This window comes from Scyliorhinus canicula, chromosome 5, assembly GCF_902713615.1.
Source record: "Scyliorhinus canicula chromosome 5, sScyCan1.1, whole genome shotgun sequence".
NCBI classification, from domain to species: Eukaryota; Metazoa; Chordata; class Chondrichthyes; order Carcharhiniformes; family Scyliorhinidae; genus Scyliorhinus; species Scyliorhinus canicula.
The window spans coordinates 198,679,570-198,704,735 of record NC_052150.1 but is presented as its reverse complement, the minus strand read 5'-3'; the positions used below and the strand labels follow the sequence as shown (position 1 = coordinate 198,704,735).

The 25,166-nt window shown below is 46.1% G+C and overlaps 1 protein-coding gene across 2 annotated transcripts in view; it reads right to left on the bottom strand.

The window, feature by feature from the left end:
• The window catches only part of adarb2 (adenosine deaminase RNA specific B2 (inactive)), an 857,007-nt gene that overhangs the window by 448,310 nt on the left and 383,531 nt on the right, over positions 1-25,166 (bottom strand). Inside the window, exon 2 of one of the 2 annotated variants that reach the window (XM_038798319.1) lies at positions 19,316-19,435. The exons of the other annotated variant lie outside the window; for it this stretch is intronic. Coding sequence (XP_038654247.1) covers positions 19,316-19,435 — 120 coding nt within the window. The remainder of the gene's footprint in view (positions 1-19,315; positions 19,436-25,166) is intronic. 2 annotated transcript variants of the gene reach the window in all.

Here is a 25,166-nt window from a genome sequence, read left to right as displayed (position 1 = left end):
GTAATAAAAAGGGAGGAACCTAGAAAAATCATCATCGATAGGGAAAAAGTACAAAATAAACTATTGTCATATCCCGCACGGGACCGATGGGGTGGAAATACTGGTCCCCTACTGAGATGTCAATGGATCATAGGCTTTGCACAAAACTGTTTGCTTCTATCAGACATAGACGCAAAGGTGCGCTGTAAACAAGTTTGACGTCGATCTCTTCGACACTTCAGACCTGAAGGTGCAGTATTCATTTGTAACTTCAACAATGATGCTCACTGACTCTCTGGGGGATTATCGTCTGTCAAACGGGACCAATCTCTTACCAAGTTCAGGTTTGGGGGCATAAATGAGACAGCAACTGGATCACATTGGCTCACGGAGGTTACTCCCTTGCGCAGTGCCTCAAAAGAAACTTGTCCTGGATTCTCCAGCTCCATGCTGAACCAACCTGTTGTGACTCCTCCAGTCTCTCTCGATGCCGACATGCCCAATGTTGTGTTTTCCGCCTCCGAAATGGAGACACATATCTCACAGTTCTTGGACGTTGAATCCGTAGTTCAGCCACCTCTTACTGATTGTCCAGTACATTGTTCTAACTTGATGGAGATGAAGAGACTGTGATTGTAAGGATCTACCAGAGAGTGAACATATCGTTTGTGTAAATAAAACTTTGTTTCTTGTTTTACTCGGTGTGGACGCCCCCCCCCCCCCCCCACCCCATGTCCTTATTAAAGGATTGAAGGCAGACAAATCCCCAGGGCCTGATCACCCACATCCTAGGGTCTTAAAGGAAGTGGCAGAGGAGCCAGTGGATCCATTTGTTATAATATTCCCAAATTCCCTGGATGCGGGAAAGGTTCCAGTGGATTGGAAAAATGATAATGTAACGCCCTTATTCAAAAAGAGAGGGAGGTAGAATGTCGAAACTATAGACCAGTTAGTTTAACATGTGTTGTTGGGAAATTATTAGTATCCATTATTAAGGAAGTAATAACAGAGCATTTGGAAAGTCAAAGCGCAATCCATCAGAGTCAGCATGATGTTATGAAGGGTAAATCATATTTGACTAATTTGCTACAGTTCTTTGAAGATGTAATAAGCCAAGTGGATAATGAGGCTCCATCAGATGTATGGACTTCCAGAAACCATTTGATAACTTTCCACATAAAAGAGTAATACACAATATAAGATAACATGGAATTATGGGTAAGGTATTAGCTTGGATAGAAGACTGGCTAACTGACAGAAGGCTGAGAGTCGAGATAAATGGGTCTCTTTCTGGTTGGCAAGATGTAACTAGTGGGGTGCCACAGGGTTCGGTCCTCGGGCCCCAACTATTTACAATAAATATTAATGACTTGGATGCAGGGATAGAAGGTTCTCTCGCCAAATTCACAGATGACACTAAAGTAGGTGGGATAGTAAGTTGCAATGAGGAAATAATAAATTTACAAATGGATCTAGATAGGTTAGGTGAATAGGCCAAAATTTGGCAGATGGAGTTAACATGGATAAGTGTGAGTTTATCCACTTTGGTCAGAAAAATGGAAAGGCAACTTTCCATTTCCGGTTGAGGCCGCACTCATGCGCGCGGAACTTAGCTATAAGTTTTTGCTCGGCAATTCTGCGTTGTCGCGTGTCCTGAAGACCGCCTTGGAGAACGCTTACCCAGATCTTAGATTCATGTCGCATTACATCCACCCCCCCACCATCTGGCCTGGACTTGCAAAATCCTACCAACTGTCCTGGCTTGAGACAATTCGCACCTCTTTAACCTGGGATCACTCCCTATCTCTGGATCTGTAATGATTTGATTACCTGCAAATGCTTGCATTTCAAGCATTGTTTGGCATCTCTGACTTTGTCTATATAAATGTTTCTGGAACATACCTCTCCATTCACCTGAGGAAGGACATAGAACATAGAACAGTAGAGCACAGAACAGGCCCTTCGGCCCTCAATGTTGTGCCGAGCCATGATCACCCTACTCAAACCCACGTATCCACCCTATACCCGTAACCCAACAACCCCCCCCCCTAACCTTACTTTTATTAGGACACTACGGGCAATTTAGCATGGCCAATCCACCTAACCCGCACATCTTTGGACTGTGGGAGGAAACTGGAGCACCCGGAGGAAACCCACGCACACAGGGGGAGGACGTGCAGACTCCACACAGACAGTGACCCAGCCGGGAATCGAACCTGGGACCCTGGAGCTGTGAAGCATTTATGCTAACCACCATGCTACCCTGCTGCCCCAATTTAGGGCTGCGCTCCGAAAGCTTGTGTTTGAAACAAACCTGCTGGGCTTTAACCTGGTGTTGTAAGACTTCTTACTGTTTATCAAATGCCTGTTGGAAGTATCTGTGCACCAGATTCAGATATTTATCTGCATTACCTCTCTGTTAACACATCAGAAAAACGCAATCAATTTAGTTAAAGACGATGGGTTGGATTCTCTGGTCTCCCAGCCCCGTGTTTCTCGGAAATGCGCTGTTCGCTGGTGACAGGATTCTCTTCTCCCGCTGCTTGTCAATGGGATTTCCCATTGGAGCTGCTGCCCAGCACCGGGAAACCCGTGTGGGTGTGCCTTTGGTGGGAAGAGAGAATCCCAATGGCCGGAGACGTTCGGCCGATTTGTCCGCAACAAGTCCACGTTGGCTATCATTATTTAATCTCCTCTTGCTCAAGTGCAGATTATTGTTTCTAAATCCTTTTCCACCGAAGAGGTTAAACATTCTGAGTTGTAGCGACTGGCTTTATCCTTTATTGAACGATGCTGTGATATTTACACTTCCTCAGGAATCTTTGTTGTGATGCATTTCAACAGTCACTATGTAGGGGGAGGAGTCAATTTATTCCCACCCCAGAAAATAATCTGAATGCCCAAAAGGAGCCTTCTCTCCATTTTAAACATCAACAAAAATTCTGCCTCCCTAATACTGACTTTGACTTGGGACCTCCCCCAAAGGCCCCATTTCTGTCCTTTCACCAAGGTTGATGAAACCAGGCCCATCGGAGTTATTTGAATACTGGATCATGCTGAGGCCCAAGAAACAGGAACTTCCTGCCATGCTCTGCCCCTCCCTCCCCAACCAGTATGACATTATTTGCTCGGAGGGTGGTAGGTATGGGGCTCGATCCCCAGAAGGGTCAGAATCTTGGTTATCTGGTCCAAGCTGAGTATCTACCATTCCAGTGAATCCTGCCAAACTAAATGTGGGAAAACATCGAAACATAGAAAATAGGTGCAGGAGTAGGCCATTTGGCTCTTCGAGCCTGCACCACCATTCAATATGAACATGGCTGATCATGCAAATTCAGATCCACTTCCGCTTTCTCGCCATACCCCTTGATCCCTTTAGCTGCAAAGGCCACGTTCAGTTCCCTCTTGAATATATCCAACAAACTGGCCCCAACAGCTTTCTGTGGTAGAGAATTCCACAGTTCACAACTCTCAAGTGATGTTCTTCCTCATCTCAGTCTTGAATGCCTTACCCCTTATTCTTAGACTGTGACCCCTAGTTCTGGACGTCCCCAACATCAGGAACATTCTTCCTGCATCTAGCCTGTCAAGTCCCATCAGGGTTTTCTATGAGATCCCCCCTCATTCTTCTAAACTCCAGTGAGTACAAGCCCAGTCAATCCAGTCTTTCTTCATATGTCAGTCGCCATCCCAGGAATTAGTCTGGTGAACCTTCGCTGGACACCCTCAATAGCAAGAATGTCCTTCCTCAAACTAGGAGGCCAAAATTACACACAATACTCAAGGTGTGGCCTCACCAAGGCCCTGTATAACCGGAGCAAGACATCCCTACTCCTATACTCAAATCCTCTCACTGTGAAGGCCAGTATGCCATTAGCTTTCCTCACCGCCTGCTGTACCTGCATGCCAACCTTCAGCGACTTTCCCTTTTCCAAAATGCCTTCCCGTTTTTGCCATCAAAGGGGATAACCTCTCATTTAGTATTTGCCCACTCAGCCAGCCTATCCAAGTTACCCTGCAGTCTCTTTGCATCCTCCTTACAGCAAACACTGCCACCCAGCTTAGTGTGGGCTGGAAATTTGGAGATATTGCGTGCAATTCCTTTGTCCAAATTATTAATGTAAATTGTGAACAGCTGGGATCCCAGCACTGAACCCTGTGGTCCCCAACTAGTCACTGCCTGCCACTTTGAAAAATACACTTTATTCCCACTCTCTGCTTCCTGTTATGGGCCAGGGTTTAGAGAACCCCAAAGTGTATCATGGAGTTCACCTGACCCACAACTTTTAATAGATTGTGGTATGGGAGCACACAAACCACTCTACAGGTGTGGTACAGCAGAAATGGAAAAGTACATTTTAAAGCAAAACAATGTTTATTCTATGAATTCAAGTTAACCTTTTTAAAACATACAGAGAACATCCTCGCAACCATTAATTCAAATACAACCCCCAAAGAATACAACACAAAGTAATCCTTTAAGCTTTCCCTTTAACATCCCTAAGACTTAAAACACCTCTTACCAGAAGCACATCAGGTTAAAGTCACTACTGTGATTCGCTTTAAATCACCAGGATTGATTTACAGTCTTTAGATTACAGAGAGAGACTCTAATACACCTTCTGGCTGTGACTGCAGCTACCCAGCTCTGAAAATGAAACTAAAACAAATTCTGCAGCAGTCTAAAATAAAAGTAAAAAGCTGACAAGACAGCCCAGCTCCACCCACTTTCTGGCATCATTGCAGTAATAAACACCCATTTCCTAAAGGTACTCTCACTACAGATACTTATATACACACCCATTTATAAACACCCATTTCTTAAAGGTACTCTCACATGACACCTTCCTCCAAGAAAAAAAAATAAACCATCAACTTCAAGATCGTTTCATTTTTCACCTTTTCACCCTCCTTTAAGAAATTCACACAGTAAATATACTTAATCGTTTCAAAAAACAACACACGCCAACAGGTATAATAATATAGTCTATTTCTTTTTTTGTTCCTCCTCCAACTGAAATCCCTCTTGATTGACAGTCTCTTTGAACAAGAAGGTCTCCGCACGATCCATGCATTTCTTTACGCCTCGGCATTTCTCTTTAAAGTCAGATACTTTAGTTCAATCTGATCACAGAGTCCCTTGTAATTCTCCAACACATGAGCATTGGTTATCACAGCTTTTCGGCCATCAAATGCCTGTTGAAAGTCCGCTCTCCACTGAAATTTGTTATGTTTCTTGAGCAAGCCCGTCAGTGGAGCACTCACGAGACAAACCTTTTGCACAAATGTTTGATCAAATCCAGTCATGCCAAGAAATCGCATAATTTCCCTTCGTCTTGAGGGTATCGGAAACTCTTCAACAACTGTTGGTTTCACATCCCATGTGACCATTCCACCCTGTCCGATTGTATGGCCAAGGAAAGTGACTTGGGCTTTTCCAAATTCACTTTTGGCTAGGTTTATCACCTGACCCGCCTCCTGAAGTCGATCGAATAACTCCATCAGATGTTTTAAATGTTCTTTCCATGTCTGGCTGAAAATTACCAGATCGTCAATGTATACCGCACAGTTGGATAATTCTGAAACGACTTTGTTAGTAACTGTTGAAATGTGGCTGGGGCGTTTTTCATGCCAAATGGCATAACTTTGAATTGGTACATACCATCTGGAGTCACCTTCGCCCTTTCAGATAAAGGTACCTGCCAGTAACCTTTAAGTAAATCCAGTTTGGAAATAAAAGCTGATTGTCCCACTTTCTCAATGCAATCCTGCAAATGTGGGATAGGATAAGAGTCCATTCTTGTAACTGTATTAACCTTTCTATAGTTCACACACAACTGTTGGATACCGTCTGGTTTAGGTACCAGCACTGTGGGCGAGTTCCATTGGCTCCAATCCACAACTTCAATTATGCAATTTTTAAGCATACTCTCAATCTCTTTGTTAACCTGTGCCAATTTTAAAGGGTTAAGTCAATATGGATGTTGTTTGATTGGAACAGCATTTCCCACATCTACATCATGTATAGCCATTTTAGTACTTCCCAATTTATCTCCACAAACTTGCCCATGTGATATCAATAACTCTTTCAGGTCAGTCCGTTTTTCCTCTGGAAGGTAACTCAACAATTTATCCCAATTTTTAACATCCTCATTTACAAATTTAATTTGAGGTATGTCAAATTCACAGGCATCTGGATTTAGTTCGTCACTTTGAGTTAGAATCGTTAAAACTGCCTCCTTTTTCTCTCCTACCCTTTCAAAGTACCTTTCAAGCATATTCACATGACACACTCGGTGAGTCTTCCTTCTATCTGGTGTTTTTACCACATAATTCACCTCACTTAATTTCCTTTCAATCTGATAAGACAGTGTTCTTCAAACTCAGGGGCGCGACCCGCGGGTGGGTCGCGGGCAGGTGTCAGGAGGGTCGCGGAGCCGTTGTCCGCGGCGCTCCCGATCGCGCAAATCCCCGCACAGCAGCCGGCTTTTTATAACGCCGGCTGCAAGCGGCCATTAAAATGGCCGCGAACATGTAAACAAAAAATTCAGCCGCATTGCGCATGCACGCACGATCATCGGCGCGCATGCGCAAAACTATGCGCAATCGCGCACTTATGTGCACGCGCGCCGATGATAGTGTGCACATGCACAGTGCGGCCGCTATATTTTTTGGTGGGGATCTCAGTATGGGGGTCTCTCCCTCCCTCCCCGGTCGAAGTGCACTGTTGATGGGGTTTGTTTGAAGTGGTGACGCTGCAGCGGGCTATGTGAGGCGGGGTTTGGAGCGGGAAAGCTGACTGGGGAGCGGGGCTGGGGCTCCAACTGCAGTTTGTGGTGATGCGAAGCCTCGGTGCTGAATTGTGTTGGGTTTGTCCCGGGCCCGGGGCCACTTCATCCCGGGGCCGCGCTGCCGAGCGACAGGCAGCCCCGCTGTTCCCCCACCCCCGCCCCAAACACACCGGCCTCTCGGTGGGGCTGCTCCCCCCTCTCTGCCCGGATCAGCCGCTCGGCCCGGGTGGAATTAAGGACCCCCCCAGCCCCAGTGTGCCCTCTCCCCCCACACCCCCAGTGTGCCCCCTCTCGCCCCCCCATCCTGCCCTCTCACCCCACCTCTAACCTGCCCTCTCCCCCCCATTCCCAGTGTGCCCCCTACCCCCATCCCCAGTGTGCCCCGTCCCCCAATGTGCCCTGTCCCCCCCCCCACTCCCATCATGCCCTCTCCCCCATCCCCATCCTGCCCTCCCCCCCCCCATCCGCAGTGTGCTCTCTCCCCCACCCAGTGTGTGCCCTCCCCCCGGGGTGCCCGTTCGGCTGCCCGGTTCCCTCCCTCTCTCTGTGACTCCGGCCCCTCCCGCGCCGCTATTTTTTTAAACGGTCGCAGCTTTTTGTTTTATAAGTTCGGCGGTGGGGTTTATTCACTTTATTCAATTATTTTATTCATTTAATTTTTATTTCCTGAACGAAAAATATCTGCCTCATCCTCCACCTGATCTTGTTCTTTTTCAACCATCTGATCAAAAATCGTTTCTGATAATTGCACTTCAACGTCATCTTCACTCTTTGATTTCTCCTCCTGTCTTACACCTGTGACTTTGCGACCTTGTTACGACACAAACCGGAAAAATCCCAGGATGTTTGTCATTCAACACTTCAGTTGTCTGCTTTTCCATTGGCATATCCACCACAGTAGGCATCATTCCTACCTGCGATCCAGCTATATCATTACCCAAGATAAACTGTATTCCTGGGCAAGATAGTTTCCCGATTACTCCTACTACCACTTCACCACTCTTCACTGGACTTTCCAACCTTACCTTATATAATGGAACACTACTTCTCTCACCCTGAATTCCACATATTACCACCTTTTCTGGCAATATTCTTCCCAAACTACATAACTCTTCATCTCTTACCATTAAAGATTGACTAGCTCCCGTATCTCTTAAAATTGTGACTTCTTTACCTACTCCTCCTGATATACGTGAGTAAACTTTACCCACACAAGTAAATTATTTAAAGAGCTCTGGCACCTTCCTATCAATCACCTCTTGATCAGTCTTTACAATCTTTTGCCCCTCCTTCGCTTCACTTGTGCTTTCCTTGACCACTTTAACAAATCCCACTGTCTTATCCTGTTTTACCACATCAGCCTTCCCAGTGCTTTTCTTAAACCACCAACATTGTGACGTTACATGGCCTAGTTTATTACAGTGAGAACATTTGAAACATTTAATTTATTTTCCACCCTCCTGGATTTCTTTTTTAATCTGAGGTACACTCTCCTTATTATCTCCCATCAGATCATCACTTGAGTATTTATTTTGTCCCCAGTTTCTATCCCTCACAGGCTGAAATTGTTGTCGGAAACCAAGCTTTGATTTATGAACTAATTCATAATCATCTGCCATTTCTGCTGCTAATCTTGCAGTGGGGGGGGGGGGGGGGGGGGGGGGTTGGAGGAGGGGGGGGGGGGGGTTGGAGGGGGGGGGGGGGGGGGCAGGTAGGGTGCTCTTTCTGAGGGTCGGTTTAGACTTGTTGGGCCAAATGGCCTCCTGCATTGTAGGGATTCTATGGATATCTGCCTAAGAGAGCAGAAGGGGAATGTCGCAACTGAAAGACAACACCTCCAACAGTGCAGCACTTCATCAGTGCTGCATGGATTGGCAGCCTTGATTCTGTGCTCAGGTCCTGGAGTGAGATCTAAATCTGCAACGTTCTGACACAGAGACAAGAGAGTGCTGCCAACCTGCGACGCTCGCAGCAGGAGATAAAAGGTCACACCCTAATGATAAACAATTCTTTCACAGGTAACCTCTATATGCACACGATCCCGGTATCTTTTGTATTCTTTTGTGATTGCAGGAGCACCTGTGAAGACTCCAATTGGTTCAACTCAGTTCTATTAACTCAACACAATGGATGGCTGGAGCAGCTGAAGTATCCTTCGAAGCTGTGTCATGTCTGGATTTTCTTCACAGCTGACATTCAAATTCAAAAATAATTGGCTGTCACGCACATAACAGAGTAAATTGCACCACCTTTGTTCAAAAGTAGCTTGGTTGCTTCCCTCAAGCTTATTGCCCAATTTGAATCAACCTTGTTACATCGGCATTGAATTCAGCGACAACACTCTTTTTGTTAACTGCAGCTGGCTGTAAACATCTTGTGTACTGTGCCTGAATTTAAAGAACAGCTGTCAACTCAAATGCAGACGGATGAAAATACTACTGGTATTTTTGACATATATTAATGACCTGGACTTGGGTAAACAGGACAATATTTCAAAGTTTGCAGATGATATGAAACTCCAATATGTGCTAAACACTGAGGTGGATTGCAACACACTTCAGGAGGACACAGGCAGATCAGCGACCTGGGGAGACGCGTGAAACAAGAAATTTAAAGCAGAACAGTGTGAAGTGATACATCTTGGCAGGAAGGATGGGGAATGCTTTTCTCTTTCGAAGAAAAAAAGGTGAAGAGTCGATTTGATGGAGTCAGAACCATGAATGATTTTGACGTGGAAACTCTTTCCAGTGGTGGAAGGATTAGTAATCAAAGAACGCAAGTTTAAGTTGATTAGCAATGGGATCAGAGGCGACACGAGGAAATTTTTTTTTTCACACAGTGGTAGGGCATGCACAGTCTAAAACCATGCAAAGCAAAGCCTCTGAATGTCCTGGTTGTCTGCCAATGTGGGTCTGGTCAATTCGAACAGTGGGTGTGGGGGCGAGGGTCCTTATGACTGGGCAGTGACCAACTCCTGTGTTGCCTCACCTGCCTGTCATCCCTTTGTGGGCCAGCTTCATCTTCCAAATACCTTTGCTCGGAAAGGGGAAATTGAGTGATTGGCTCACAGAGTGGCGAGGGTCTGAGTGCCAACAATAAAAAGGTAAAGTTCCAAAGATGACTCAAATATGAAGGATTGAAGATATTTACCTGGGAACAATTTAACTACTTTCCTGCTTATGGCTGATTCGCTCGTGTCCATTAGAGTTGGCATGTGGCATGCCAAAATGCCAGGAAATAGGAAATGTTTATTGGGTGTTTGTTGCCTGAATAATGGGTCCTATTGTGCTTTGCCCTGATCTCTTGCTGTAAATTCAAATGGAGATTGGAGGCACACCAGGGAAACAACTTTGACAACTGGAGCATAACAGCAGTTTCAGAAATGCTAAGTATTTGGAGCAGCGAGGCCTGCCCTTCATCTGTCCCATTTACCACAGTGGTAACACTGCATGGCATGCTGCAATGCTGCTCTCACTCTGAAGCCAAGGCTTTGACTACACAAGGATTGTGTAGTGGTCGCCCGACTTAATCCACACCTCCACCCTGTCCCCATAATGCAGTAACCCCACCAAACCTTCTGGACACTAAGGGGCAATTTATCACGGCCAATCCACCTAATCCGCACATCTTTGGATTGTGAGAGGAAACCGGAGCACCCGGAGGAAACCCACGCAGACACGGGGAGAAAGTGCAAACTCCACACAGTCACCCGAGCCCGGAATTGAACCCAGGTCCCCGGAGCTGAGAAGCAGCAGTGCTAACCACTGTGCCACGGTGCCGTCCTGTTCAACACTGTTCAGAATTTTAGAGAAAGCTGGAGTGCCTAATGGCACAACTGGTTCTGGCAGATTGATAGTTCGGTGAATAACATCCAGTTTCTAATGAGTCCATAGAATAAAATTGCTTTGAATGTGACCCTAATTATTGCAAAGTTGGAGAGAACAGAAGGAGGCCATATGCATGGAATGCCACGTTATTACGGTGCGTGGTGTACATTGAAAACTTTCCTCTGGTCACTACATGTTACAAACATTGCATACAGAGCATGATGATATTTTCTGATCCCAGTTTCTGGGAAACTAATTATTCGAGTGTTTTTAAAGTTTTAGCTGCCATGCTAGACAGACAAGCAGCTAATGGACACAGAGAACAGGACATGACCAATAAGCAGGCACGACACTCAGGGGTGGGATCTGACTATAAAAGACACGAGGCACTCACACGCCGCCTCTTTCCACCGATGAACATCTAGAGAGTCAGTCAAGTTGTTACAATCTCACACCTCCACCACGTGGCTAAGAGCCAGTCTGGTTCAGTCAGACAGAGTAACCACACTTAAGTTAGCAGAGTCGAACTCACAGAGAACTGTGCTAACTGTAAGAAGTCTTACAACACCAGGTTAAAGCCCAACAGGTTTGTTTCAAACACGAGCTTTCGGAGCACTGCTCCTTCCTCAGGTGACTTTAACCTGGTGTTGTAAGACTTCTCACCCCAGTCCAACGCCGGCATCTCCACATCATGTGCTAACTGTGCCATTAGTTCAGTAAACCTGATTGAACTAAATTCAAGGTCTGGAATATCTTTTTGATCTATGCTGCATCCAGTTGCAGCCAGTGTTACGCCAGTTTACCTCACAGGACATTAGCCAGAAAAATCAAAGAGAATTACCCCGCCCTCGATACAATGTTGCTTAAACGTAGCCACCAGAGAAAGCTTTGCCTCTCTGATGGGGCAGATTAGAGTCAACTTTAGCAAAGTCTGTGAGAGATTAATGCTGACGCTGGAAAACATAGAAAATGTTTAATTCCTCAGAAACTGACATGCTTCATCTTGATAAGCACAAATTCAACAAAAAGAGTTTATATTCAAAGTGGAAAAAAAGTGCAAATCTGACAGTTGATTAAGAGAACAAGCAGCCGCTGAGCCTTTCTCAGCAAAAGTGGGCCGTCACCTTCAATTATTTCATCCATGTGCAAACTCGAGCAGGATTTCAAATAATACGAAACAGCAAACCTTTCCTAACCCCTCGCGATTAAATCATTTCAATTAGAAAGGAAGGTCAAAAAGTATTTACTTTTTGAAACAGCGGGAAATCCCGAACAGTAAAACAGAACTAGAACTTTAAAGAATGATTAGAATAATTTGAGAAATCGATTTGCAGCATCAATGTGAGGATAGCACATTATCCTTCTTCCCCTAATGTGGGACATCATACAATTGTACAATTGATTTCACTCACTCTATAATTGAAACTGTGATACGAGGAACAGGCTGACAAGACACATAGGCTAGGCACAGAAACTGTCACACAAGGCCCTGGCTGGAATCAATACTGGCCATCTACAAGAGCATTCAATTCAACACATAAACTCGTTATCGCTTTATGGACTTTGTGATTACCCACTCACGTTTCCACAAAAGAACAAGACCATGCTATGAATATGTAACAAACTTCCAGACACAGGTGATCAACTTTGCAGCAGAACGAAGAACAGACTAAAGAAGCCATCAGACTCCATAATGAGCCGATGGCTGGTCAGTGTGGTGAATGTGTAACCACTATAAATTCACACTGTACATTACTGTGTCCCTGTGGGCTCCATCTGTGACCCGTTGCGCGGCTCTGCCCACAGGGGGAGATGAGGAGCTTGTACAGGTCTCCGCCCTTGGCTCCGCCCCAGCAGGAAGTATAAGTGCTGCGGTCCTGCGAGTCCACCCTCAGTTCAGTATAGTCGCAGGCAGGCTCAGTTGTAAGCCGATTAAAGTTTACTTCAACTCGTGTCTCTGAATGAATTGATGGTCGCATCAGTCAGACAAAGGGAGTTTCAGAGGACAATGGGTCTTGATTGAACCACCATGGATAAACAGGAGTATCCTGTCTTTCTCATTAACAAGTTGGGGTCTGGCTCGGACAATGGCCAGTGGTGAGCGTATACCAATGACTCAATCATAGCTTCCCAGTATAAAGAAAGAAAAATCAGAACAGCTCTTCAGCGATAACCTGGGAGTTCCCCAGGCACAACCATCGCAAGAAGACTTCCCCCTGGGTTTCGGAGCCCAGAGAAGACGTCCACATCGAGTGATCGTAGCCTGCCAGCTTCCTTCACTAAGTGCGGGTAAAACCTAAAGTTCAGCTGTGAGTCTTGAGTCATACTGAGTGAGAGAATTGTGAATAAAACTGCGTTAAACCGTGAACCTGTTTTGTCCTTTGTTCATCTGGCAAATAAGGGCACCTGGGTAAAACATTTGAGTAAGTAAACTGGTCAAAAGCATCTGAGGTTTTGCAGTTACAACATATGGACCTGCTTTTACACAGCTGTTTATATCTTGCACTAAGAATGGGTCTGCGATACACGCTCCCTGTGGGCAGGATTCTGCACTCGGAAAGTTCATTCACAAAATTGGCCCGACAATGCCCCTCATCTTTAACTGTAGATGTAATTCCATGCTTCAGTGCTCTCAACAGGAAGTGATGCTCACAGGGAGATTGAGGGCTGGATTCTCTCAAAATGGGACTATGTCCTCATGCCGGTGTAAAAACGCCGGAGCTTTACTTCAGAGATTCCTAGAAAAAATATGAACAAATTCAATGCCCTGCAGGGGACGAGCAGGGATCCTGAGTAAATCTCGCAGCTATAGCTGCGGAGACGGACCCCCACACTTCCGGTCTGGAGTCCACGCATGCGCATGGTGGCGGCCTCCAGCGGCTGTGCCAAACTCCATGGCAGACTGGGACTGCGGAGGCAGCCGCAAAAATTAGATCCCCCCTCCCCCGATCGGCCGCGCGTCCAATCATCTAACCGCACGGATCTAACCACTGGCCGCCTACAAGGCTCCCCCCCAGTGTCTGATCCCCCTGCCCCCCACCAAGGTGGCCGTGGACTGAGTCTGCAGCTGCCACGGCAGCATCCCGACCGGCAAGAGATGGTTAGTTCCATGCCGTTGCAGGAACTCGGTCGGCCGGGAGTGGAGGATCGCTGGGTGGGCGTCTGTCAATGGGCCCCCAACCGCATGCCAATTTTTGGGACCCGGAAAATCGGCGAACCGGCGCCGAGCCCGATTTCAGCGTGAAAGTGGATTCTCCGCCCCCGCGGTGTGTGCAATTTTGCCGTGGGGTTGCAGAGAATCCAGTCCTGAGAGTCTGGATTTGTCTAAACTGGGTCTCTAATCTGTTTTCCAGCCAGCAATATCCTGGAAAAGGAATGAAAGACTTACATTTATATAGCGGCTTGCATGGCCTTAGTGCAACCAATGAAGAATTCTTGAAATGTCAACACTATTGTAATGTATAAGGGGCAGCAATTGAGACTGAAATAAGCATCTTTGAAATTTCAGTGATTATTTGACAAGAAAGCTCTCCATGATGGGTGTATGAGAATTGCACTGTTGTAACTCTGATCATATCATTTCCCAATGTATCATGGGATTGTAAAAAGTCAAGATATAATACTAATGGCTTTCTTAAACACGCGTTTAATAATGATCAAGGTGACTGATTTGCAGTTTCCTTGCAAGTATGCACATAGTTGGTCAAATGTCACACTTAAAATTCGACTAAATGTTCCAGAGGACTCCAATGTAGAATTCAAAATCTAATAGCCAATTACCATAAATCAGTGGCTCTGAAAATGTGACTTGCAATAAGAGAGGGCATCCTTTGACTCATAGCATGCCACATCACAGGAGCTCTGCTACAGTTACAATAAGGGATAACTAGAGAGAACGTAAGCCTATAACTGAACCTAAAGCTTTACAAGGGGGCGGGCTTCACATTGCGACGTGGCAAGCCGGGTAGATCCTGGGAGCAGGGTCTCCCGTCATTTACCGGTCACTTTGCACCACGGTACGCTGCTTTTCGGGTGCAGTGTGGCTAGTACATCATGCTCAAGTTCTCTACTTACCTCCCCAAAGTCTTTGCACCCTTCAATCTAATTGGACTCTTGCAATCTACTGGGAAATAGTCACTTTATCTACTTTAACCTGATTTGAGATGACTACTTAACACAATAGTCACCTGTTGTCACTGACTAATGTCTGAGGTATTTTCCTGGGCAATAGCAAACTCTCAAATGATCCAGTCATCTATCATGGAATGTTTTCCATTAAACAATCTGTTTGTAAGTGTCTAGCATGGTTGAGAGTGGATTGATAAATGATAAGGAGAGAGAGGGAGATTGCTGCTCTTTTAAAGATGCTTATTACAGCTTCAGTTTATAATACTTCAGATGTACAGCTGTGCTTTAGCATTTTATTCCACACTGATAATAAATGACCAAAGCACATTTTTATGATGAGATCCATCTGAAGTGCCTTATGCAAAAGGCCATGTGCATTAAAGGTTGTCAGGTAATGCTAGGGTCTGGATACTCTTCCATTTTCCATGATGTGCTCACCCCATATCAAAGTTAAAGTTGCTACTGGAAGAACAGATAATCAAATCTTGCTTTGCCACTGAAGAGCTGAATTTGACTACGACATGTGAAATTTTAGAACCTCAGAGATTTAAATACACAGAAAGATTCCATGCCCGCTCTTTGTGAAAGTAATCCAAAGCTACTGACGCTGGCCTGCTCTCTATCCCCGCTGGAACTCTACAAAACTTTACATGGATGACCGAAGTCACCAGTAGATAACTGTAGATAACTTTGGGGCAGCAGGGTAGCATGGTGGTTAGCATAAATGCTTCACAGCTCCAGGGTCCCAGGTTCGATTCCCGGCTGGGTCACTGTCTGTGTGGAGTCTGCACGTCCTCCCCCTGTGTGCGTGGGTTTCCTCCGGGTGCTCCGGTTTCCTCCCACAGTCCAAAGATGTGCGGGTTAGGTGGATTGGCCATGCTAAATTGCCTGTAGTTTCCTAATAAAAGTAGGGTTAAGGGGGAGGTTGTTGGGTTACGGGTATAGGGTGGATACGTGGGTTTGAGTAGGGTGATCATGGCTCGGCACAACATTGAGGGCCGAAGGGCCTGTTCTGTGCTGTACTGTTCTATGTTCTATAAACGTTGCGATGTTGAACTCGGCCCTGTGAAGATCCTCCCCTACCATATCTATTGGTGCCACAGTTATAATTCTAATATGTTTGATGCTTTGTAATACCAGTTACTGACTCACAGTCATTTTCAGTACTGACAGAAACCAACGTTATGCTGCCGTTTCGATGCTTGTGTAATGGCATTTATTAAGGGGGAACTGGGTCAGTGCATGAGGGAGAAGGGAATGCTAGTAATTTTAGATGAAAAAGTATCGGAAGAAACTGCTCTTGAACACTTATTGCACCAGATGTTTCTGAAGGTGCTACCTAATCTAACAGTAATATAAAGATAAAAGCAAATTACTGAGGATGCTGGAATCTGAAACAATAACAGAAAATACTGGACAATGTCAGCAGGTCTAACAACATTGGTAGAGAGAGAAGGGAGCTAACGTTTCGAGTCTGGATGACTCTTTGTCAAAGTAAGATAAAGAGTTTGGTAAAGGTAAATAGCGGGTAGACCTTGAACATGGAACAGGTGTCCTTGGGCTGGGCTGTAAGGCAGGTGGTGGGGACCTGACACCCAGATGAACTGCAGGTCCTAATGCCACAACTCAACAGCATTGCTCTTGAGATGCTATTTTTGATGTAAAAGGCATAGTTCTAAAACTCAGAGTTCAGTTAGGGTGTTGGGCACCTCCAGCAAGTGGAACCACCTGCCTGGCACCAGCTGAAATGGCCGGTGGAAGCCATGTTGGGAGACTGTCGCTGTCTTACAGCATCGACAGAGCTGGAGGAATCCATGACGGAACAAAGAAAGGCTCGGTGCTCACACCAACACAAGGTTCCGGTAACAAATAAGGTAAAAATAAAATCTAAAACAGATAAAGTTTACCTCACCGTGTGATGAAACCGACAGCTATGTAAAAACATGCATCATGCTGCTCAGGTTCGCCAAGCTGAAGGTCAAAAATTCAATTTTGACCTTGACAGGCTCCTCAACGGCCTTAAGGGGCTGTTAATTAGTGGTTGGCAGGTTCCCCGTGTCCTCTCCCGTGCTGGCCATTTGAAAATTGCAAACAGTCTCGGACGCTCAAGATTGCCAGACGGCCTCCGGGATTGCGATTTTCAATTTCCAGCTTCTCTGGATCCAGACCCAGGGCAGCACAGCGGTACAGTGGTCAACACTGTTGCTTCACAGCACCAGGGGACCCCAGTTCGATTCCCGGCTTGGGTCACTGTCTGTGCGGAGTCTGCACATTCTCCCCGTGTGCACGTGGTTTTCCTCCGGGTGCTCCGGTTTCCTCCCACAGTCCAAAGATGTGCGAGTTTGGTCGATTGGTCACGCTAAATTACCCTTAGTGTCCAAAGGTTCGGTAGGGTTGCTGGGTTGTGGGGATGGGGTGGAAGTGTGGGCTTAGGTAGGGTGCTCTTGCAGGAACTGGTGTGGACTCGATGGGCCGAATGGCCTCCTGCTCCACTGGAAATTCTATGACTTCTATGACCCCAGTGACCCTTTGAAAATTATTTGTTATTTCTATATCTGCAGCTTCATTTTGAACGTCACTAAGTAATTTCTCTGCAAAAGGCCTGTGGTCACTAATATTTCCCAGCAAGAGGAAAATAGTGTCTGATAAGAAACAAATGATTGCTGAAAGACATAAAGAAAGACTTCATATGTATGAGGTGGTGGTGGGGGGGGGGGGGGGGGGGGGGGGGGGAGGTGGGGACATCAGTTGGCACAACAGAAATGTTTATTTTGGGTGAGAAAAGCAGACAAAAGATAACAGCTGAGAGAAAACTGCTGACAAAACCAGAAAATACAAATTGACTCTTGTAGTTCAAAGTTAGCAGCAATTTGTTCCTTAGTCAAAAAGGAGGCGTTATGACCTGCACTCAATGATGTAAGTTTTGGACAAAATTAGCAGTTGGCCATTAAACATACCCATTAATGGGCCTGGCTTTGCCAAATACTTATTAAAGGCAGTCGACAACTATCAAAAGCACCAGCACTTGACAGCCCGATAGCGCACAGAAGGCACAGATGGGTGTTTGACAATTTTTCATTGCTTGTTCCATTTCACAGAATCCAACACATCTGGTATTCAGTAGAAAGCATCTTTGCACTAATTTGTTTGTCACTGTACATTGAAACTACTATCTGTCATCTTGTCATGTTTTTTTTGTTGTTGTCCCAAGCTCCATGAAGACATGGCAAGTCACAAGCTTCAGTTGTTAGCCCCCTTGGGACTCTGTCGTGCAAAGTGCCACCTGTTGCAAAGCTCAGCACCTTCTGGGTGACTGCAGATGCTGGCAGATGAAAGCACAAGTCAGCATTCTTTGTGCAGCTGATGGAACCATACACTCTACAACACTAACCTCCGCTGTGGCTATTGTTTCCTTTTGGGCGTTCATTAATAATTATGTAACTAACACAGTAGTTACATAATTGGTACATTGTTTATTTATATACTGTTAGACACTGTTGCTTTGTTTTTTTTAAAATAAGCAATGCATATGCTTAATGTGATATATAAAAAAAGCCTGGACTAAATCTCTTTAGATGCTATTCCCACCGAGCAGCACATTGTCATTATGAGTAGTGCTGAAACAAAAAGAGACATGCTATTGAAGCTTTTTGGCTCACACTCATCAGGACAGAATTGTAAAAACACCAAATCTCATAGGGAACACATTATTCCCTTTGAGAATGGGTATTCTTGCAATTCTCTCCTGATCAGTGCAAGATGAAAAACTTCAATAGCATGTCTCTTTTCTCAGCAAAATTTTTGCTGCCAAGCAATCATTTATTATTATAAACCATCATTTATTTGTTAGCTATAATTAATGATAAAGAAGATAAGGACATTTTGCTTAGATCATGTATTCATGTGTTTCTTTTTGAAAGTTCTTTTAAAAAAAGATTCTTGCTTCATTATGTTACATTTTCCGCATTTCCTACAGTGAATACACTTCAATAGTACTTCATTGGCTGTGAAGTGTTTTAAGGCACCCAGTGGTCATGAAAAGTGTATCACTGCTCCTTCCTTGTTACTTTGTGTGATATCACTCCACCACAGTATTTTAAAGTAGGTGTCAATCTGTTTAATTTAAAGAGATCAATGCCTCCCTTAAATTACAGAGTGATTTCATTCAATTATGTTTATTCACGACTATTATATCAACAAATTGCATTTGTATAGCACCTGGAACATAATAAAGCATCCCAAGCCACTTCACAGGAACATATCAGACAAAAGAGTACTGACTCCAAGGAGTGGACATTAAGTCAGGTGACCTAAAGTTTGGTTAAAGAACTAGATTTTAAGAAGTCTTAAAAGACAAGAGGTGAAGATGGGGAGATTCAAGGCTTGGTAAGGGGTTTTCGCAAACATGAATATTGCAAACTGTAATATCTAAGATGCAGTAGAATGATGGGATATGGATGGGTGGGGAAAAAAAGGGCAGCAAGGGTTTGGCTCCTGTCCGTGAGTTTGTCTCGTGTATGTATGTGCGTATACATGTTGGGTCCGACCCTGAGGCCCTCCCCAGTGTTTGAAAAGCTCATTGACACTTACTGTCTCGGCCAACGCATGGAGAGTTGTATTCAGTTCGGTGAGGGACTGGAGGCCTGGCGCTGCAATGGAACCATACCCCAGCATGAATCACTCGCTTCAGAACAGGAGGAGGTGAACAAACTGGAGGAAGAGAAAGGAATGGGAGAATGTGTCAGCTCAACTCATTTGGCAGTATCATCTGTCCCCCCACTCGCCCCGCTGCCCTCCCCCCCCCCCCCCCCCCCCCCCCCCCCCCCCAGGGTCAAAAGGCCTGTGGGTTGACACAGCCAGTAAAATAATAAGGGTGAGCTACATTGCAGGAGGTGGATCCCTCACTTTGGATATTTCACTGCAATTCTATTTACCTGTTCAGATAGATGGCAATGATCGCATTGCCCTGTGAAAAATAGAGCAGGGAGTTCTCGTGCTGGTGTCACAGCCTCCATTTCACCTTCAATCAACATTAATCATTTGTCTCATTGCTGTTTATGAAACGTTCCTGGCACAGTTGACTGACATCTGCAGCCACATAAATAACCATCACCACCCTAACAGTGCTCGGTAACCATCCAGTTCCTAGTCTCCTGCTCATCAAAATAATGTAACTCTGTGAAGATGTTTGAGGAGCTCTAACAACACGATCGGGTGCTAGATGAATACGGGTATGAGTATGTTTGTCTTAATTGATAGTATTGATGCTCGGTTGTGTGTTACACTATCAAGAATGCAGTTTGACGTGCTCTGGGCATCTTCAGCAAAACCATTCAGCAACAAAGTTGGGGACTCCTGGTGGCAATACAAAGAACTGCTGGGAAATACATTCTTGGGCCAGGAGAAAGACAAGTCGGCAATTCTCAAAATATTGCAGCGAAACAAGCATTTTAGAGACAGAAAGCTCGACATGGAAACTGTCCACCCACCTTTACTGAATCACACAAAGCTCTCCTTAAGAGAGACAGAGAGAGGGAGAGAGAGGGGTGAGGACTGTGGGGCTGCAATGCTCTGGGCTAGGATCTGGGAACTCATTCCTGCAGACCTGTCAAATTAATAAGAGGGCAGCTCATTTTGCACTTAGCTGGTGGGTACCCCTGTCACTCTGGGTGTACCTTGGGTACCTGGCAGCCCATACAGCTGCAAGTTCTGGTGCCAGCCTGCCATTGGAGGGAGCTGCCACATCTCGTTCCAGTAGAATAGAGCTTCCAGCCATTATGGTGGGGTTACATACCAGTGGTTGAGTAAATGTGGACCCAATATCCAATTTTGCGTGGCTAATAATCAGGTTCAAACTACTTCGAAGCGTACACGTGGTGATGATAACTGTCATTCACTGTGAATGTGTAGGGACCACTGAATACAGCTCAGCTGTATGTGTTGCGGTCAGCAGCCTCCGCATTCAATAATGAATTTCTAAGCACCCCTTCCCTGTCCTGTAGAAGCTCCCTCTCTCCATCTGTCCTCCCTTGTTTCTCTCTCTCTCTCTCGCTCTTGCATGTAATGCAGACGGGCCCATTGCAAGTAGGGGTTTGAATGTAGGGTTACTTAGCCTTTGCTGGAGCAGGAATGCTGGAACACGTTCTGAGCTACAGAGAAGCTTTAGGATCTGCCAGGATTGACCAAAGTCAAATCTGTGAGTCGCTTAGCCTCATGACAGCTAGATCCTGTTTCTGTGTCACTTGGTACAGCTTTTGAGGTGAAGGTTGGCCCAAAAGATTGAAAACATCTTACCAACACTGTTGATTTGGGTCCTGATTTTGCTACTTCCTCGTCTCTTGGGAAGAGACCAAAGATTATTAGTGTCTGTATTATAGCTTTGTGCATAAAGGACTGGTTTAGCTCAGTGATCTAGACAGCTGGTTTGTAATGCAGAACAAGGCCAGCAGTGCGGGTTCAATTCCTGTACCAGCTGAGAACTCTGAATTCTCCCTCTGCGTACCTCAACAGGCACCGGAATGTGGCGACTAGGGGCTTTTCACAGTAACTTCATTGCAGTGTTAATGTAAGTCTACTTGGGACAATAAAGATTATTATTAAAGGAATGTCAGTCACCGGGACAGCTCCTGGTGAAGGAGGGAAAACCTTGGTTATTAATATTCACCTTGCTATACTGTCAATTCACTGTGAGACAGTGAGAACGAGTGAACATTAGGCTTTAATATCCATGAACTCGCCTGCCAGAGTCGGCTGTACAAATGAGTGCCACCCACAGGTGGCTGGACTATATATGGCCCCAGTGAAGGTGGAGCCAGGGGCGGAGCCCACCGGGATTCCAGTACAGTCCTTGGAAGTAGGCCGCATCATCACTTCCAGGTCATGGGTCACATCATTATACAGACAGTACAGACAGCTCATGCATTAGGTGAAGTACATTCACCACACACCTATTAAGCACATTTTCCAACCTAGAAACTCACAAAAGACCAACAAACAACTTCAAAATAAAAATTAGCCTCACCCCAATCAGCTGACAACTATGCTTTAATTCATTCTTTTATGGTACGTGAGCATCCCTGACAGGGTTAGCATGTCATGTCCAGCCTTATAGCACTTGAACTGAGTTGCTTGTTGGGGCAGTTGAGTGTCAACAACATTGCTGTGGCGTCAGATGTAGGTCAGACCGGGTAAGGATGGCAGATTTCCTCTAAAGGACATTACTGGAGTAGATGGGCTTTTACAACAATTGATGAGCGTTTCAAGGGGCACTGTTATGGAGACCATCATTATTAATTGAACTTTAAATTTTACCAGCCTCCATGTGGGATTTGAAACCGTATCCTCATAGCATTAACTTAGCTCTCTAGATTAGCCTTGTGACAATTATCACTACACCAGAGGCTGGTTTAGCTCACTGAGCTAAATCACTGGCTTTTAAAGCAGACCAAGCAGGCCAGCAGCACGGTTCAATTCCCGTACCAGCCTCCCCGGACAGGCGCCGGAATGTGGCGACTAGGGGCTTTTCACAGTAACTTCATTGAAGCCTACTCGTGACAATAAGCGATTTTCATTTCATTTCATTTCACCACCATCGACCAAAGTGCATAACCGTGGGGTAGCATGGTAGCATACTGTTGCTTCACAACTCCAGAGTCTCAGGTTCAATTCCCGGCTTGGACACTGCCTGAGGGGAGTCTGCACGTTCTCCCCGTGTCTGCGTGGGTTTCCTCCGGGTGCTCCGTATTCCTCCCACGGTCCAAAGATGTGCGGGTTAGCTGGATTGGCCATGCTGAATTGCCCCTTAGTGTCCAAAAAGGTTCGGTGGGGTTACTGGGTTACGGGGAAAGGGTGGAGGTGTGGGGGCTCAGGTCGGGTGCTCTTTCCAAGGGCTGGCGCAGACTCGATGGGCCGAATGGCCTCCTTCTGCACTGTAAATTCTATGATTCTAATTCTATGAACCTGACTGAACGAGTTAAACTCAAGGACTACAAAATTCAGCTCTACCGTTCCTGTTGTTTTGGCTCCCTGTGAATCTGGTAAAGGTAAGTATAAGTGACGGTGGCCCACTCGCAACCACTTCCAACAGGGCCTTAGCTGATCACAATGTTACAGAGTGTGGTTGTCCTATACATGTGCTGGAAGTAGCAGTATAGGCAGGTTGTGACATCAGTCAGCGTCAAATGCTAACTTGATGCCCAACCTGCCATTTTGGATCTCGCCACTCAAGTTAACACTTTCTCCTAAATACGCAACATGTGTTCAGCTGTACAAGGAACCCTCTCCATCCTCGCCAACAGCAATGGTATCACTGCCCAACTTGCAGATCAGTTGCTTTGTCTTTTTACTCTCTGATACAGAGTTAGTGGAAGTGCAGGGCTGGTACTGGGGTTGTGGACTGTCAGAAGGGAATGATGCTCTCTGCTGGGACCGTGTTCTGTGCTTCTGAAATGCCTCTGAGTGCGCCACTGGTTCCCAGTCATGGGGACTATAGGGTCTGAGCAGGAGTCCTCACCCACCTACACTTTATCAGCAGCATTTCTCCCACCTGCACCTCAGCCAGCAACAGGCTACATGTGTGACTGGTACGATGTGACATTTAAAGATGCATTTACAATCCAGATGGAATCCATGATTTTGAGGTAGACCGGAACTGAAAAAGGAAACAGAGAATGCAAACTAAAATGTTTTCAAAGGAACCAAATCGGAAACCAAGACTTCCAGTGAGACTGAACTTGGTTGAAAGCATACAGAAGAACAGGGATCAATTCAAGCTCAGTAGCTGAAGTTGAGTTCAGCGGTGCAGTACAGGCAAGCTGAAGAAAACAGAGCTAGCTCCAGAAATGGAGAAGAATTGTTGCAGCTGTTTCTACTACTTGGAAGACAAGGGGCGGGATTCTCGAACCCCGCGCCGGGTCGGAGAATCACCGGCAGGCTGCGCGAATCGCCCCACGCCGCCTCGATGCCGGGACGCGATTCGCGCAGAGCGGAGAATCGGCACCATTGGGGCCAGCGTGGTTGGCGCAGCGTCGGTTGGGGGCCGTTCTACGGGGCCTCCCCGCGATTCTCCAGCCCGGATGGGCCGAGCGGCCGTAAAAAAAAAACGAATCCTGCCGGTGCCGTTCTAACCTGCTCTGAGCCATGGGACCTCGACGTTGAGGGGCCGGGCAGCCTGTGGGGGTGGAGGGGGGTCCGATCTTGGTGGGGGTGGGGGCTCTGTAGAGGCCTGGCCTGCAACCGGGACCCACTGATCGGCGGACTGTCCTCGCTGTCTTCTGGCCTCCTTTCTTCTGTGCCGGCCCCTGTACTCCTGCGCCATGTTGGGTCGGAGCCGGCGCAGACAAGGGAGGCACCGCGAATACGCGGAAATCGCGCCGATGGAACTGCGCATGCACGGTTTTGAGCCGGACCCACTGGGCATGCGCGCATCTCCCAGTGCCCATTCCACGGCCGGATCAGCAGGTGGACCGCTCCAGCGCCATGCTGGCCCCCTGTTGGGGCCAGAATTGCTGATCCTGGGGCTGTGTTAACACCATCAGGAAACGCGACGGCGTTTCCGATGGCGTCAACACTTTGCCTCAGGATCAGAGAATCCCGCCCAATATTGGCAAATCTACATCATCCAGACCAAGCTGAGGAGTTCTGCGGACATGTGCTACTTTTGGTGAAGGCCGTAGCCTGTGGATCTCAGGGTCTTTTTTTATTCAAAGAACAATACAGCATAGGAACAGGCCCTTCGGCCCTCCAAGCCTGCGCTGATCATGGTACCTGCCTAAACTAAAACCGTATGCACTTACGGAGTCTGGATCCTTCTATTCACACCCTATTAATATATTTGTCTAGAGGCCCCTTGAATGTCGCTATCGTACCTATTCCCACCACCCAGGTAGCGCGTTCCATATATTTACCACCCTCTGTGTAAAATACTTGCCTCGCACATCTGTTCTAAACTTTTTCCCATGCACTTTAAACCTATGTCCCCGAGTGCTTGGCTCCCTACCCTAGGAAAGAGCATCTAACTATCCACTCTGTCCATGCCGCTCATAATGTTGTAGACCTCTATCAGGTCGCCTCTCAACCTCCATCATTCCAGTGAGAACAAACCAAGTTTATCTAATCTCGCCTCATAGCTAATGCCCTTCATACCACACAACATCCTAGTAAACCTTCTGTGCCCTCTTCGTTCAGGGGATGTGGACGTTGCTGTCTGGGCCAGCAATTGTTGCCTATCCCTAATTGCCCTTGAACTGAGTGGTTTGCTAAGTAATTTCAGAGGGCATTTACGAGTCAATCACATTGATTCTGGAGTCATATGTAGGCCAGATCAGGTAAGGATTTACTTCCTTAAAGGACATTAACGAACCAGAAGGGTTTTTACAACAATCAACAATGGTTTCATGGTCATCATTGGACGTTTAATTCCAGGTTTTCATTGAATTCAAAT